Here is an 18,319-nt window from a genome sequence, read left to right as displayed (position 1 = left end):
CGTAGCCTTTTTCGCATGATAGACCCTCATTACAAACCGGACCGCCAGGCGTTCAGTTTTTCTACTGAACTATTCAAATTTTACACTGTGCATCGACATGCTTATACATCATATAAAGGGCAGTTTGACACTCTCGACATCCATTCCACGATGTTCTGTGCGTCTTGACAACGCTCTTCGTCCAATTTCCCAATATATTCAAAATGGTGTTTTAAATCATGTGCGTGGATGTTCCACTAGTAAAACAAATAGAATTGGCGAATTTTCTTAAAAACCATTTTGAATAGTGTTACTTACAGCCAGCGCCAACACAGATTTAAGGGGCAATAAAGTGAATTCTTAGTTTGCAGTTGACGATGGATATTTTTTGTGAGCATCTTGCCAGAAGCACTGATTTCAATCATGCGTCTAGGACGGACTTTTATTCTCAAGTTCGTCGTCACAGCGGGAGAACATATCAAAAGGGTTCAGCAATATAACATCAACCGTGATGCTGAACACAAGTAATCTACTTTTCTAATATTGATTGAAAGGTCAAGGAGTTAACAGACATTTCGAAAAATTACTCAATCATCAAGAAGCATGTTCTGTTTGTAGGTACACGCGCTCTGTATGCTGCCGTCTGGAGCGGTAATTTGAAACCAAAAGTTTTAAGCAAATGGCACGTTGCCCGCGCGTCCATCAGTGTGTGCACGTCAGAACGCACTGGTGCACGTCACGTCAAATTACACTGCAGCATGCTCCTTGGGCTTGGATAATTTCGAAAAACATCTATACTTCGTTTCACGTTATCTGCGAGCGAAGCCAAAGGTACAAGTACAAGCAGGCTGCCTTGAATAATGCTTGCAATCCACAGGCACACGTGTGAAACAGGAACACTCAGAGCGCTGGGCTCGCACTTCTAGCTTTGACTTCGCTCGCGCATAAGGCGATACGAAATATATTTGCAACTTGTGGACGGCCCTGAGACGCACGACTGAGGTGTTTGAAGCATGGTAGGCTTAGGGTTCCTAGGTAGGATTTGCTTGCTTATTTTTTTCCGGCCCAAAAAGAACGCACGCGAAATATAAAAGCACCACGAGACAACGCGCCCTCGTGCCGCGATTGGTGGGCGCGTTGTCACGTGGTCGAGCGTCCGACACTTCTTCGCTAGAATAATCTAGTGCGGGTTCGCGTATAGTACCAGCTGAGGTGAATACAGCACTGACTCTACAATAGTAGGTAACACTTCCCCCCAAACCTCGCTTTTCTCCGACCGATAGGCTTCTACGCCTATGACGCGTGATGAAGCGTTTTCTTCCAAAATGCGGTCGCTGGGTAAAAAGATGAAAGGGTGTGAGGGGGAACGAGCTATAAGAAAGGAGGTTAAGATAGCGGTGGACCGACGCACCGGCGTTTCAGAGTCCGTTCAAGGTTGAAACGCCACGTGGCGTGAAAGTCAAAAACTAGGCCGGCATGTCCCAGAAAGCTGGCCATGTAAATTGGAGGTATTAAGTAAAATGAGCTATTAATGCCAGTTTTATTGTTATAAATGTTGTATAAAAAGTCCAAGCGCAAATTTCTTCGTCTTAATGCCAATGTAGACCATCCCAGTTCTTTTATCATGTCGGTTACACTCTCAAAGCGGCCGTACCGCACCAAAACGAAACGAGCGGCACAACTTTGAACTCTTTCTAAAGCAACAATGTGGTTTTGCTGAGAAGGATCCCAAACTGTGCATCCGTACTCTAGCACTGGGCGTACATAAGACAGATAGGCGAGCTCTTTGATAGATTTAGTTGATTTTTCTAAATTTCGTTTAAAAAATCCAAGCGCTCTGCCGGCCCTCATAACAACGTCGTCAATGTGTGCGTTCCAAGTGCAGTCAGCTGACAGAGTGACGCCAAGATATTTAACTGTTTGCTGTTTTGTTACGGTTTCATTATTCAGTTGGTAACATGTTTCAACTTTTGTTTTGGTTTTGCGGGTAAAACTAACATGGGCACATTTTTTAACGTCTAACTCCATCTTTCACTTTTTACACCATTGCTCCATTCGATTCAGATCACACTGCAGCCGCGTGGAACTCCCCTCGTCTGTTATGCATGTTCATAACGCGGAAAAAAGTTTCTCGAGGCAAAAAAAGAAGAATGGTGCGCGAAATAATGTAAAATATATGGGACAGCTAAGTGCTTCACGGCTCCCCGTTAGGTGGCGCCAGTGTGTTCTCTTGTCGCAAAAGGTTTTAAGAGGTTTCAAGGCACATGGCTCTGAAAACTCGGAAGTGTGTGGACGAGCCTTAAATCTTTTTGCGGAAACAAGGTGTAGAAAGTCAGTTAAAAAAAAAGTATACATATTCTTTTTATCCGTGTTCATATATATATATATATATATATATATATATATATATATATATATATATATATATATATATTATTACAGGGTTTTAATTGCATGTACAAGTATTATTAGATTTCTTCAACTTTTCATCCTTATATGCACGTCTTCGTTTTATGAGTCTTCACAATAGAGAGGCTTATTGTGGAAACCCTGGAGGGGCGAAGATAGGGGGGGGGGGGGGGGGCGCTTTTGGTCGGCCCTTTCAAACAGTGCTCTTAATTGTTAAGCTCGTGCCGCCACATTGAATCTAGCATTCAGGATACTCGAATTGGCGCACCTATAACGCTTGAAGTCTCCCAAACGGTTTGGAGGACCCAAAACGTTCCGCGCATGCGCAGTTCGACGCCTCATGCTGTTGGGGAGACCAACAGCGTTGAGCCTAGATCTATTTGAAACCTCTCTATCCATGGCAGTTGTTTGTACCGTGCCTACAGTGCAAGTATAGCGCTGCAGCGAAAGCGAAGATCGTCATACCTCTCGCGTGATTTTCGATAAAAGTGGCCGATCAAGGAGAAAGCATAAAAAAAATCCAGAAAAAAGAGAGAAAAAAGCGTGGTTTTAACGGCGAAACGCGGGCATGCAGTGCCTCGGAGAAGGCGAAGCACGCGTGGAATTTATGGAAACGGCGCAGCTATTGCCTCCGCGCGTGCAAGTAGTTCCTTCCCTTCTCGTTTTCGTTTCTGTCACAAAAAAAGAAAGAAAAAAAAAAGTGCTTTAAATTTGTTTTTGTTTTTTTCTATCCGGAATTACGGTTTCGTGCGGTTTCTACGTTCTTTCGTGCACGCGCTCCTTCTTCGCGGCCATTGCAACGCGTTTTATGAGTGTTCGCGCTCGCTATAGTTACGTGAGCGCGCGCGCGCACGCATACACGATAATATTTGGAGCAGCATTCGATACGTGCGAGAGAGCTGTAAGTTATGACTCCTGCTGTGTGCTCTTAGGCGTTTCTTGTTCGCCTACCCGAAATATAATGTGACTCCCAAACACGACAAAATAAAGAGACAGAGAGAGAGAGAAAAAAAAGAAGACCGGAACTACAACTTACGTCTTCTCGATGCTAATACGTATACAGGCGCGCTGGTGAACGAGCAGTGCCGAAACTTTAGTAAGCGTCGTGCACTTCGGCGTTTAATGACGAAATAAAGTCGGGTGAGGGATGGGCGTATGCGTGGATGGGCGCTTTTGGGGGAAGTAGCAAAACGAGAAAAGGACTCGCTCGCGAAGGTAGTTCAGAGAAGGTATAGGCAAGAACCTAATGACCGTAGACACAGCTTGGCTTATATACGGCACGCAGAGCGGGACATTTCGCCCGCGTGTCGGTGAGCCGTTTTGACCCGTCCTCTTGGGTGTGACAGGTTGCGATGGTCCGCGTTGCAGGGCAGTGCGCTCGTGAATCGTTGCGGCGAGCCGTTTATTTCGTCCGATAATACGCGACAAAAAAATACTGAACGAAACGTTCGCCGACCAAAAGAAACGATCCAAACAAATAAGTAGTATTCTTTGTTCGCAGCAGCGAGGACTCCGTTCATTACCCGGAACTTCGCTCGCACTTATTCTTCGTGCGAATAGGAGGGAAATATTCTTATGCATATATATATATATTTTTGTTTTCAGAACGTACTGTAGTTTAATCTTTTAGCTTGCATGCAAATGACAAAACCCGAGTTTTTTCATTGTATTTTTTTCCTCGCTGATACTTCTCCTTCTAAAATTAATATATCAGGTTATTAAAGCGGAAATGACCGAGAGGTCGCGCTGTCTCTTTCAGTGCCTCTCTCTCTTCTATTTCACCTCGCCTTTCCCCCAAGTACGAAGCGGGTTGAATAAACCCTAATTTGGGGTTACCGTTCAGCGGTTAGTATATTTATTTTATTGATTTTTTTTTCTGGCGAAAAGCAAAAGGACGAAATATGACGGCGGGCTTTTCTAATGATTTACAGCTCCGAGTGTTCTTAATAGTGGTCGTAAACTTCTTATATAAAAAAAAGAAGTCGCGGTACGTTAGACTTTTTTTTTGTATTTTAAAATTAACTAGAACCCTCATTTGAAAGTTTGCGCGCTCTGTTTGAAGATACTTAAAACACAGACACACAACACTATATATATATATATATATATATATATATATATATATATATATATATATATATATATATATATATATATATAGGTGCTTTTAATTCTTTCAGATTTGTTTAAAAAATGCCATGAAAGCTACACTAATGCGGTTTGTGCAGGTGAGTTACACGGCCAGGCGGACATTATGTGGGTGGCTAATCTGTGTGATAAGTAGGCGAATTAACTAAAATTTGTTAATTAACTTTTTAATTAGTGAAAATAGACATATGGTTCCAATTAAAAACTTGTAGAGCATCATCGAAAACCACTATGTCAACTATTTTTGGAAGGATATAACGCCGGGGCAGCATTTTACGGCGTTCTGTAAAAACGCTCGTTTTGGACGCGTTTCTAGAATTCGGTTTCTTATCGGAGCACATCTTTGCGCCCGCGGCGCGAAGCCACCCCCTCGCCTGCCTCGTAGAACGTAGGGAAGTAGGGCGCACGTGTGTTGCGCGTCTCAACCACTGGGGAGCAGGACCGCGGGCGCGTAGAAAAATCAGTGTGGCACCGTATATATATATAAAAAAAAAAGAAAAGAAAATAAAACCGGGGTGATATGACGACCTTTGGAAGACGATCGTTCCCAGGAGGTGTTTGTACCTAGGGTTTCTAGTTACTTCTTATGAAACTTTCTGGTAAGCGGATCTACAAACATGCCTTGGCGCATGCGTGTTGAGCAGTGGTAAATCTGTTCATGCGCCTACCATCAAGCGAATGCCTGTTTGCAAGCAGATGCGGAAGATGGCGTTACAGTCGTTTTACGGTCAATGCGTTAACACCAAGCGCCTCCGCGAACATTTGGTGTTTGTAACACGTCCTCGGTTTCTGTAAACGTGCATAGACGCTGCTGCGCTGTGGCTCTATGAAAGCCATAACCATCGCCAAGGACGCGTTCCCCTTCAAAACGTCCGGTGAGTTTCCCCTTAGTTTCACCACGTCTGCAGGGAAGCCTGCTTCGCGAGTCAGTTTATACGTGCACAACATGGCCACATATCTACAAAATGGGGGTGCGCGCGTGTCCACGTAAGGGCGTGGAAGCTGGCAGACAATACTACGGTCACTGCTAAGCTGACAAGGCGGTGGGAGCTACGTGATCGCCGGACCAATCAACAGCCTGCCTTTCATCACCTGATCCGCCTCTCTGCGCGTGGGTATAAGCGGGAGCGCGATCACGTGGCGTAAGCTAGGCGTATTTATTTCTTTCAATTACCTTCAAGGTTGCAAGGGCATTGCAGGGGGGCGTGAATTACAGGTACGAATAAAAGAACAAAAAACACCAAATTCTAAGAATGCAATGATAATATGTTAATAATTTACTAGAATATTGACATTGTTAAGGCACATTCAAAAGCGACGCAATCAAATAAAGTTACCACCGACGCTGGAAGGCGGCTCCGAGAAGGCGTAGTTCAAGGTATGAATGAACTGTGAAAAGTTTTAGTTCTTTAGATGGTATGCCTAGCTTGTGTTGCTGATCGAGACGCGGCGATATGTAGAATTGAGATATAAGTAGCATTTCACGTACGTGCGACTGATTAAACGAGTACGTAGCTTCCACCGTTCACTGAGCTTAGCGGGGAATGAAGGGAAATTAGACAAGACAAGAATTGTGATAAAAAGTAAGAAAGAACGAAATAACGTTTATGAGTAATGAGATGAACTTCGTCAATAGCTCGAAAAGACACGTAAGGACTAGTGGAACGAAAAAAAAAAAACGTCAAAAGAAGCAGAGAAAGATAAACAACACTGGAAGTGGAAGAAGAAACTAAACTAATGAAAAAAAAATTACAAATAAACGAACAAAAAGACGCAATGAACATTAAACTAACAAAGTCTTATTTAACCGAGAAGCGATAGCTGCAAATACCTGCAGAGCGTAAAATGACTGAGCAGAACGGTGCATTAAGAGCGCTCCAAAACGCGAATAAGTAAAATACAAAAACATAAATACGGTAAAGGAAGTGTGTGTGTGTGTGTGGGGGGGAGGGGGGTCATGAGAAGAAGAAAAAAAAAATAAAGGACTGTTCTGTAATGGTTGCCAAAGAGAGAGCGAGAGGAAGAGACGATAATAAATCATAAACAATGACAGAGTCATTTGCGTTGTGCTTGCCCGTTTCTTCGTGTTACTTGAAAATGTAATTTACCTGTCGTAACTTCCTCAAGTTCGTTTTATTTTTATTTCGCTCAACGAGAGGTGCGTTTTTGTCCGGAGGCAATGCGCATCAGCGCGGGCAGCGCATTTCCGCATTCCGGTTCCGCGGCAGAGTTTTGAGAGTGCCTCGCGTGACGTGCGCTGACAGATGAGCTTTCGGATGTCGTGGCAGGCGGGAAGGCAGGAGAGCTCCGTCGAGCCTTCAACCCCACGTCGCTGAAGGCACAGACGCTGTAGGCTGACGGTGGATGTTCCAAAAACCATCAGAAAGCATATTCTATGTCACGCCGGTGTTTGGCACTTCTGAGGTACACGGATTAGGGTCGCGTCCCGGTCGCCTTCGTCGTGCGACACCGCGCCCTCCCCCATAGAACCCTTCAACGCGTCTCGTTTCGAAGAACGAAAAGAAAGTCGTTCAACTGGGACTGTCGAAGGAAAACTAACGTAGATTAGGGTGTCTCATAATGCTATCTAAGACCGCCGTGTTTTCGGTTCAGTGTTTATAGAAAAAAGGATCCGGGTTTTCTTCGTGTAACGAGTTTTAAAGGAAAAAAAGCGATACTGTAAAAGCATGCGCAGAAAACGCCCTGAGCAGTCCTTAGTTTCTATATCATGAGTTTTATGCAGCTTTATCAAAAGTGCGGGACTGAGAACGTACCTGTGCAAAATGCCTTAAGTTGAAAATCAGCGTTCTTTGAGGGTCTACGTTTGGACACATGATCATTTTGTATTGCTAAGTGGAAGAACGAGGTGTTTGTATAGTGAAGTTTCTAAAAACTGAGAGAAGTAAATCGCACGGCGCTCAAGCTTGATTCAAACTAACCCGGAATCGGGCTTGCGGGTAGCGTAAACCGCAAAGTTCTGGCGGGTCGTGTAATGTCACCGGTGACGTTTTACTGCTTCCACTAGCCACATTCGAAGTTGAATAAGTATATTTGAACCCACACGGCCGGGCTCCTCACCTCCTTTCCATTCCGTCACTTTGTGCTGCTTTTTTTTTGCGTCGACGGGTTGAAGGTCACTTCTACTGGTATTGTGTTCGTGTCGAATGAGGATAGAGGACTATGGTCGGTCGTTATATGACTTTACGGCACCCTTGTCATTGGGGAAAGGAAGAATACGGGAGAAAACTGGATAGAAAGTGAAGAACGGGAGCTCTGATTACTTGCTCGAAAGCTCGGTTCTCCTGTTAGCAAAGCGGGCGAGGGAGAACACGAACCACATGATCACCTCCCGTGTGCTGCTGGCTGTCCGAACCGTCCTAACTGAACCGCACGCTTTCCTCCCGCAACGGGCAGCTACAAAGACTTGACGGTTTTCGGGACCGCAACCCGCAGTCCAAAGTTGGTTTGCATCGGCCTTTACTCAAGAGTCGAGTGTAGAAGCCACGATTGAAACTACGGCGAATCACCGGAGGCCGACGCGTGCCATGCCCGTCATCGAGGCCCACGTACCCCTTGTCGTGGTGCTGCTGCTTGGAGTCGTGCCGGCGCTCCTTGTGGTGGTGCTTCCTGCCCCCGTGGCCTCCGACGTTGTGGGACTTGCCTTCGTCCTGGTACTGCCGCTTGGCGCTGCTCAGCTCCACTAGCGCCACCAGGACCACGGCGGCCAGCAGGAGAAACACACACAGCCTCATCGTGGGCTCTCGACTCGTCACGTGCTTTTAAGACCTCTGCAAAAACAAATCAAAAGGCCAGAGTCAATCGATGAACAGTTAGTGTTACGAATCGGTAAGAGCGATATCGCAAAATCAACGGATCAAGAGCACTCAATAGAGAGTTTTAGTATACCGTACGCTGGGGAGGCTGGGCCTAGTGGGCACGTTTCGAACTGATAGCACGACTTCCCGCTAGCGGAGCGGAGCTTTAGGATTTGATCTACTATAAAGGTCTCTAATAGAATAGAGTGGAGCGTTACCGCTAGCTATGGCGCGGCCGTCGCGCGACAGAGAGCACGCTTCGCAGTCAAGCACGCGCTTCCGGCAGTCGCGCCGCTCTAGACTCCGTTTCACTTTTTTAGTCCAACCGCAACCGATGCTGCCATTCGACGGACACAAACAAGGAGCAATAAAAGTGCATCGTCACGGCGCTCGTTGTCTTGTTACGTTCACTATGACCGGCTAAATCAACCACGCAGAGAAGAAAGTGGTGCAAGATGGCGGCGGATTCAGAGTGCCTGATTGGTTTCGTCGGTGACAGGATACCCACAAGGGCGACGGGCGCTGTGAACATGCCCTTTTGACGCTGCCTGGTTGGCTTCCTCGGATCGTAGCGACGGATGTGGCCGGACTTGAAGCTAAACAGAGTGTATCTACCTTTGCAAAAATTGCCTTCCGCACGTTGCCATCTTTGTCTACTGAACTGTGGAACGCCTTCTGGCCGTGCGCTGTTGCTCTGCTGTGCGGTATATCGGACACTGCGCGTGCTTCCACAGCTCAGTGACTCAGCATTTTTCGCCCGGGTGATAAGCGATGCAAGGTTCTATACGGTAGCGCTATGCTAGACCTTAACTCTGCGTTCTTACTTCTGTGTTTTTTTGTTTAGATCATTTTTGGGATATTTAGTACTAAGTGGAAAAGTGAAGACTCCGAAAAAATTTTGCATTGGAAGGATCGAATTAGTTTTGTCAATGCTCGTGCGGTAGAACGTTCTCTGCTCCACACGGATGATCCGGCTGAAAGTGCCCGCGGTTGTTGGAAATCTAATAGGTTACTTGCCGGCGACTGACTAAAAATCACCTGGTCTTCTTACTCACTAGGCCGATACGAAGGTATCCGGACGAAACGCACATTTTCCGCGTGAAATACAGCTTGAATATCTGGGCTGGATTTTCCGTTGGTCTCAAAATATAGCCACTGATAAGGTGAAAACGGTAGGAAGAAGCATCCAGTTTTCCCACCTCTCGCGCGAGCTTCCTACCGAAGTTGCTACCTTCGACGATGCTTCAACATCTTGCGCACCTCGAGCGCGCGCTACCAAAGCACAAAGGAAGGCACGGAGCGCGCGCTGTGTATCGGGCTTTAAAAAAAACACGTCCTGGTACGACAGCTGGGCGCGCAAATAGGCGTAGGGGAGGTCGTGACAACGAAGGAGGCAGTAATATGGTTTGTTACGAAAGATGAAATTCTAGAGTGAAGGGTTTGTGTCTTCATTTATTTCAGCTTTCATTGTTTCTACACACTGCAGAAGTCACAAAATAAAGATAAATAAATAAAAGAAAGCGAAGAAAATTTGGCAAATGGCAGAGAGATAAAGTGTTAACTGACACATCCGAATCGTAGAGCTCGAACGAGAAAAAAACGCCGAAAGGGTCCGAGATCTTACTAAAAGTCGACCTGAAAGCCGGAAGGAATCGACCCTCCAAAGTTTGCCATTATTAACTGATGTAAAACTCGCTGAGTACTTAAAAAAAAAAGCCTGTCATTTTGTATGTTTTTTTTTTTTTGAGACGTGCTTACAGTCACGGTTGACTGCTCATAAATTATTCAGCCTCAATTACCTACTTATACGAACTTTGTTCTAAATGTCAGGTCGTCCGCCAGACATGTACTAACTACATCAAAATTAGTAATACAGGTTTATTTTTCTGTTTGATTTTTTTCTTACTGTCTTCTTTTCTTTTTTGTTTCTCCACTCGAAGCGAGACGAACACAACGCTCGTACAATGCTTTGATTGAAGCAACCAGCCTTTCCAATTGTTTCTATAATTGTTTTCGGAATAGTAGCGCACTAGAACTGCCCTATAGCAATTACCAAGCCGGCGTATTGGCATTCTGACGACTGCTTTTTTTTGTGTGTGTGTGCGCGCGCGCGCGAAAACATTGCTTACGTCAACGTCTAGAAGTCAGTCAGTTATTTTCTGTCACGAAAAACAACAACATGCTGAGTAAAACAAATCATAAAAGATAATAGCTAGCAGTTAATGTGGAAACATCAGTTTCCATTTAGGCAGTGAAGATAGAAAAAATAAATAAAAGAAAACGAAGGGGTTTTGTTTTGTTTGTCTATATAAGTAAGAAGTATGGAATAAACTAGGGTGCCTCAATGTCCTTCTGTTTAGGGTTGTGACATCCTTTGTAGTGCCCTATGCCGACAGTACGCGCTCACGGGAAAAATACAAAAAAATTACAGAAAACAAAATGTCGCCGTAGAACAGTCAACGCCAACAGCGCGTGCAGGGAAACGCTCTTTCACGTGCTCCAGAAAAAAAGAAGGGTTTGGAACAAAATGGCGATGTGTCATTACCCTAAGCACAGCGCACATGAAGGCGCCCTAAATTCCACATGCATTCGTTTAGCAGATGAACAGGTGCCTGCGAGAAGAAAGCGTGTTTCGTACGTCGTATACAACGCTGTCAAAGCTGCTAAAAACAAGCCTGCGGCTTGCTTTAGGATTGTTTTTTACGCGCTCACGTGCGAAAGAGACGCTTGATGTAGCCACGCTCTCGCGCCAGTGGCTTTGGTGACGTTGTACGCTAAGTATGAAACGCAATATAGCAGGTACGCGTGTATCAAGATAAGGCAATATTGTAGTCTAAATTTGTCTTCAGTTCATTAACACCGGGAAAGAAAAAATAATTGATTGCGTTTAGAAATAAGCAATAAAACACTCAAGTTCACAAGATCTTTTAAATTAATTTTCACTTTCATTTTCGTGCACAAGCATACAAAGCAGGGTGTCGAACCGGAACTGAACCGAACCGAAATCTTTGCGCCGCTATCTTGGAATTGATCCGGAAAAAATATGACGGTAACCGGTTCAAAATGGTTCACTGTATTTATTTTTGGTTAGTATCACAAAATGAATATTGGCGATGTAAAAATTTATCAAATCGTCATGTACATAATTGTAAAAAAAAATTGGGTAGTGTTTATGTTTATACAGCCTAGGACATGGTCTGCCTCAAAGGGCGACGAGTCTCCGAGCAGTAGATGAGAAATTTTGCCAGTGCAGTGCAACCGCTAGCCTGGGGTCTTTAAAGGAGCTATGCAACAATTTTTGTACTTTGCGCAAATACCGCTTAAAACGGATTCCTAACGTTAATGACCTATGAAACACGCGTTCGTTTTTCACCCCACGCAATAGAAGTCCCAGAAAAAAATTCAAGAAAAACGAGCAGCGTTCACCCCCTCAACTCGTAGCCAGAACAAGCGGCCACGTGATCTGGAACCGATTATATGCCGCCAGTGTTGATCATAGCCACGCGCTGGGGTTGGCAAAGCGCAGGACACGCGCTGAGTTCCAGACATTGTTATGGCTCGGCTGTTGTCGTCGTTGCAGCGATTGGACACGGATTCACAACCCGAATGCTTCTCGAGCTAGCAATTGTCACGAGCCCAAGTCGAGTGCCCACGCAATGCTCGGGTCCAATCTATGAACCGCATTCAAATATCGTCACTTGGGTGTACTGCGATCCCCGAGTTACGTCATCAAATTTTCCAAAGGAGAGATTGAATGAAAATGATCGCTTTTGTCCTTGAAATTACACCGCAACAAAGGAGTTTCTTGGCCAATGGCGTTGCGTGTGAGTATCCTTGAGTCCCAGGTGTGCCAGTAAGCTCGTGTAGAGAGAAAAAGATTCCAATGGAATATCGTTGCACAGCTCCTTTAACGTGCATCACGCAGTACTGATACACGACCGTACGCCGGCACGGTACTCATCCAGATCGAAACGTGCAGGGGTGGGGATTGCACCCAGGATCCCTGGGTTTACATAGTTGTAATGTAGGAGAAATTGTGAGTTTTCGTGGCGCTTTTGTATTGGCACTATTGAGTAATATTGTATCACGTGGTCACGTGACGTGATGGTCTCAAGACATGTTGTCAAGGAATTTGCAAGCAATGTCACGTCACGTGACTCGGTGCGTTAAGTCAACTTAAATTGAAAAAAGCCCCTAGATTTCTTAACGTAGATGACACCGTGACGTAACATGACATCGCGACTTCTCACCTGGAGTCACGTGACGCCGTGACGTACTCCTGTCAGCAGCCCCAGTCAAGTGCTCGGGTTTATGACAATCAGCATCGCCAACACTCGGGTAACGGCTCGTGTTCAATTAAATATGATAATAGCGTAACTCTAACAATATCTGAAGCTCAGCCCATGTTCTGTGCTTTGCAAATCCCAGCGCATGACTGTGATAAACACTGACAGTATATAATTAGCGTCAGATCACGTGGCCGCTTGTTCTCATTGTGAGTAGAGGACGAAAAAAACTGTTTATTTCTGTAATTTTGTTTTTGCGTCTGCTATTGCGCGGAGGGGAGAACAAATGAATATTTTTGCAAGTTATCAACGTCAGGGATTAATTCTTAGCAGTATTTACTGAAAGCACAAAAATTGTTGCACCACCCATTTTACATGTATACTCATCATTGTGGCACCCAAACAGGTTTTCGTCCTTGCTGAACTGCATCAGAAAGTTGTCCCCGAGAACTGAAGTACTGAAGAAACTAAATATAATCTGACGTTACATAGATCAACGAATCTGTACTGGTGATATGCCCGAAAAGAAAATCCCCAGTGGCCTCAGGGGGACAGCCGAACTTTGGCAGGCGCTCACAGGATCGTCGTTTTCAAGTTCTTTCCCAAGTAACGAAATTTCATATTTCGGGTACCTGAAAATTAAAGTAGATTGTACGAACGATAAAAAAACAAAACAAAAAAAAACAACAACATATAGTTAATCGTTTCATGCCGGATATAGTACCTATTACCAGAACAAGGCTGAAAATATATTCTCAGTTTAGCGGTTCATCAAACCGGTTTGAGCCGTTATTTTGGCTTGCTCTAACTGAAGCGAAACTGAGCCGAAAACCGTGAACCCTAACCCAAACGGAAGCGATACAAGTTTCAGTTCGACACGTAGCACAGGCACGAAGTGTACGTGCTCCGTCATCGAGCGGTAATGGAGAGTTTTAACCTTTGACAGATAGCTGGATGACTCGAAACCATTTTGGGTGGCTGCTTCAAAGCAAGGTTTCAAAAGGCTAGTGCGAACTCCCGAAAGCCGTATCATTTTACGAAGATGCAATCGGCTAAAACTACCCCATGTTCCCATCCCCCGATTCGTTCAGGGAAGTGGTGTAACGGTGTCATGTGACCTGTTGCCATCCTGCCACTGAAGCTCTGCCTCCTTCTGATGGCATCTCATTTTCGTTGCCTTCCTCGCCAGTCTCATCTAAGCCGTGCACTTATGACATTAGAATGTAACACGAAACGGCTCGCATAGGGCTTTGCCCGAATAATGCGTATATGTGCTCTTCGCACGGAAATAACATTGTTCTACCGTCTCTTTCCACAAACGCTAATGTACGGGCACACACAAAAAAAAGTCTAAAATATTGCGAGTTATACGTCGATAAAGAACTCATGTATATAAACACACACGCACGCACACGCACCTACGCACACATGGAGACGCACAGATGCACACACACACCAGAAAGACAGACACACTCACACGCACACACAGAGAGAGAGAGAGAGAGTCAGTGATACTTTAGACGAGATAAGCTCGATATGCCTTTTTTTTGTGACGTGAACAGAGGAGTAATCTTTATTCCATGCGTAATCCTAAAAAAAACATTTTTTTTTTAACGTGGCGATTTTATGAATTTTAGAGTAGGTTGAAGCTAGAAGTCCTTTGAGCGATGGGCGAACGGGATGCTTGGCTTTAGACCATGGACGCCGATTAGGGCATGGTAGGCTTCGGATGCTCAACCAAACATTGCAGTGTTCATAATAGGTGGCGCACGCTCTTTCCACGAGCCAGCAGCTGCCGGTACGCGCAAGCACACGCAACAACATTGACTTCAGAGCATCCTATTCGCGCATAAGATGACAGTGAAATGTATGGGTTCCGGGCAAAATGAGAATAGAGACAGACTTTTCATATCCACAACTGAAAGCTACGTGCTTGTTAGGCCACTTAATCGCCTGCCTTTCACGCCAGATCCCAATGTGGAGGTGAAAAGCTCGTCTTTAATCTCGTTTTCCCCGGAGCCGACACATTTAACTGTTGTTGCGCGTGCTCATGCACACCGGCGGCTGCTGGCCCGTGGAACGATCGTGCGTCACTTATTATAGACACTGAAATGTTTGATTCAGCATCCCTTTAATTGACTGAAAAATGTAATTGCGCAAATAAAAGAAACACACAATATGTTGATATATAAACCGCGCTGTTTATTTTTTATTTGTTAGTGGCGTCTATTTTGAAAACGGCTCACATCAACTTTCTAGAAGGAATCGAGGAATTACTCGGCAAGAAGAAAGAAACGCTTTATATAGATTTTAAATATTTTGCATGCGTGACTTCTAAACAGTTTGACACGCAAGAGAGCCAGCGGCCTTGCCGCGGGCTGCACCTTAATTTCAACGTGTGTCCAACCTGTCAAAGTTTGCCTTAAAAGTCGCTCGTCTACGGGGCTTTTAATTGTTAACGCGTTCTTTTTTAGCCCTGGCAATTTCTGTGGATGTTTTCTATAGGCTATGTGCTGTTTGGTTGGTGAGTTGACGATTGCCTCTTTGTCTATCAGGGAAAGACTACCAATACCAAGTGTGTATAGTTAGAGTCATGGACAAGGTGGGAACGACGACGCTTGGGCGTCCATTGCACCTCGAGCGCGCACGCGCGCGCAGCCAGAGCACGGCGGAAGGCACGGCGGAAGGCACGGCGGAAGGCACTTCTGGTGTGTGTACTGAGAGACGACCGGAAACACCGCCCTACACTTTTCTGCACTGGTTCAGGAAGTGCAGATAAATGGAACGAAGCTAGAGTTTGGTTGGCGGTTACACGCCGTTTCTGCTTACGGCGTACCGAAAAAACAAAAAAACGCTACGAGCCGTCGAAGCCAATCTACTGCCTTGGGAACGTCACGTGATCTTCGGGAGGGGCGCAGTGACGCGTGGGGCGAGCGGTAACGTGACAGGTTCGCAGCTTTGGATTCGCTCGGATGTCGCGCAGCGTGAGCTCCGCTGTGTCCTTCGTAGCGCGAAACGAGGTACGGATTGAAGAGGAAGTTGGGAACAGTGTTGTAGGCGTTAGAGTAAAGAAAGTAACGAAATACGTTACTGGTTGCTCGCAAATAAAAGGAACGCTTCACCAACCTACGTTACCTAAAAGAAAACGCGTTACCGTTACCGATAAGAAGTAACGCAGTTTACCTTTCGTGTCACTTCCTTAATTATGAATTAACACGTTCTACTGTTCTGATGTTACTGGTATGCATAAGCGTCATATTTCAAGCAACATTATGTCCGTGCACAAACTGAACATAATTACATTATATTTTTCGGGGTTTCACTTATATACACACACAAAAAAAAACAACCTCCCCCTAAAAATGATACAAGGCTTGGCGTCTAGAAACACGAAAAACAAATGAAGCGTACTTTTTTTTAAGTCTTTGGAAGAAAAAGTAACGAGTAACGTAAGTATGTTACCCTTTACTCGAAATATAACGTAAGAACGTTACCCGTTACTCTTCTGAAAATGTAACGAGTACATTACTCGTTACCGGTGAGCCCGTTTCTCGTAACGCGTTGCAGTACACATTGGTTAGGAACGAAGCACACGAGGGCACCCACGCATAGCAGGGTGTACTCACTGGCTGTCATAGCGGCGTGCGTTTCTGTTGGATGGCATGTAGACGACCAGCGAGAGTCGATTATTCTCAGTTCAAGCCATCAGCGTCGATGTTCTCGAAAGACAAAAACAAAGGTTGCCCACGAAGAGAAAATCTAGTTCTTGTTTCGCCGCAGAAATATACTACTCGCCGTAACTTAATGCCAACATAGCGGCTCGCTTGCCAAAAAAGAAAGAAACTTGACGAGCAACGCACGATTGCCGCTTTCCGATTTACGTAGACGTAGGAAAGTTTCGTAGTTTCTCGTAACTTTCAACGAACGATAATCCTATCAAGCCTTGTCTGTTCAACTGTGCCGTTGGACGATGCAACGCTTCGCGAACAGTAGTTATGCGCCGCTGCACACACATGTCGCTGCTAAAGCAGTGAACCGCGTACGATGTTTAAGGTTCTACAGTGTAACCGACGGTCTACGGCAGAGTTTGCCTCGAACGCTGGCTCCATAGAACGCCGATCCACAAACGCTTTCGCTTTCAAGAGGAGCTGGCGTGTACCACGAAATGTCAGAGGCACGCGCCTGCATGTTCCTCCGAATCGACATCCGCATTTCGGCTCTAGCAAACTTCTCCTCAGAATTAGGCCCGCAGAGCTCCTCGTTCACTCAATGGGAGAGACGCTGCGCGGATAGCTGCTTGGGCCCAGAGCCGCTGCAAAGTAGCGCCGCGCACCTCACCTCGGCTCGACCTCGGCGCGCCGGAACCACCGACGCGGAAAGTTTTGCGGCCTCGAAGTTTGGGGGTTGGGAGCTGGCTGCCTATAGTTCGTTGCCCGCCTGCCTCCGTAGCACAGGCGCTCGTGTGCCGCTGGCATTAGGCAATTAGGTACACTTGGCGGGCAGATGGGGGGTATATGCGCCGCTGTAGGCTTCTGCTGTATGTATGCGCGCGCGCGCCGTCTTCGCGTGGGATTCTGAGCGTCTGACGCCCCTGCCTGCGTGCATAAGTGGGGCTGTGTCTGTTTGTGCGTGCACGTTCTTAAGTCAGTCCCTGCACATGTATCTGTGCGCTTTTTTTTGTAGAAATAAGTGTAGTTGCGTGGGAGAATGTTTGTCGGTTTGAACGCGTTTGGTCGTGGGTTCGCATCCTCTTGCGCACGAATGAAGTCTAGGTTCTTTGCGAAGAAAACTTAATGAATTAGTTATATGCAGTGAGCCTTCCCAACACGCTCTATAGAGCGTGCACAAGGTTTTGGAAGATGCTTTGGACTATCGCGCAGTCACGTCGCACCGGATGCGTACGCGGATGAAGTATTCACGCCGGGCACGCGTCAAAGTGTTAGTTCACGTTACATTTAGTTATACTCGGGAACATCTTGCTGCGGAATTTCCCGAACAAGTTAAGATTGCGCATCGATAGCTTTGGTTGGTGCTGACGGTGCGCGTGCGCGCGGGTGCATATATAGCTTTGGTTTTACTAACTCAAAAAGTTGTCCTCAACTATGCACTGTTGCAATGTTTCCAAAATCATGGCCCAGTGTGCAATCTTCACAGCCCAACACGCGCGTGTTCGTCGTCTCGGAAAGCGAGCAAAGCGTGCGCCATACGCACGAACTTTGAAAATGGCCCTGGGCAGAAGCAGCTGTTTTACTGTTTACAAAAAGTAACTGTTCATCGTGCGTGAGAAACATTTCGGCGGTGCGTGCTTGACGCTTCATTCATGCAGGGATGGGAGCACGCGTCAAGCGCACGACCACACAGAAAAGCAGCTGCCAGTAGCCCTTTTTTTTAAAGGACGGTGCTGCCATTGTGGATGTTCGTGTGTGTGTGTTTTTTTTTTTTTTTTTTGTTTTCTACTGAAGCCAATGCGGCAACCTCGCGCCATTAAACAGCTATTGTCGAGCTGTGGACCTACTTTTTGTAAACACTGGGATCGTGTTCAGTCAAGTGCTTTCCTTGTCTGGAGGACCTTGAACACGGAGTACCGCACTGTCCAGGAGCTTTGTCTCTCACCCGCTGTCTTAAAGGAGGAAAGGACGTGCCACGACCTTCGGTGCACGTTGGATCGATTGCAGGCCACGG

General features: G+C 45.9%; 1 protein-coding gene across 2 annotated transcripts in view; it reads right to left on the bottom strand.

Moving 5' to 3' along the window:
• The window catches only part of LOC8028336 (putative cyclin-dependent serine/threonine-protein kinase DDB_G0272797/DDB_G0274007), an 80,157-nt gene that overhangs the window by 31,244 nt on the left and 30,594 nt on the right, over positions 1–18,319 (bottom strand). For both annotated transcript variants that reach the window (XM_029967606.4, XM_029967607.4), the window contains exon 2: positions 8,107–8,324. In XM_029967606.4, coding sequence (XP_029823466.3) covers positions 8,107–8,288 — 182 coding nt within the window. In that variant the 5' untranslated portion in view covers positions 8,289–8,324. The remainder of the gene's footprint in view (positions 1–8,106; positions 8,325–18,319) is intronic.

Source organism: Ixodes scapularis, unplaced genomic scaffold (genome assembly GCF_016920785.2).
Source record: "Ixodes scapularis isolate PalLabHiFi unplaced genomic scaffold, ASM1692078v2 PGA_scaffold1__304_contigs__length_218370807, whole genome shotgun sequence".
NCBI lineage: Eukaryota > Metazoa > Arthropoda > Arachnida > Ixodida > Ixodidae > Ixodes > Ixodes scapularis.
The sequence above is the reverse complement of the archived record's forward strand: the minus strand, read 5'-3'. Positions and strand labels throughout refer to the sequence as shown.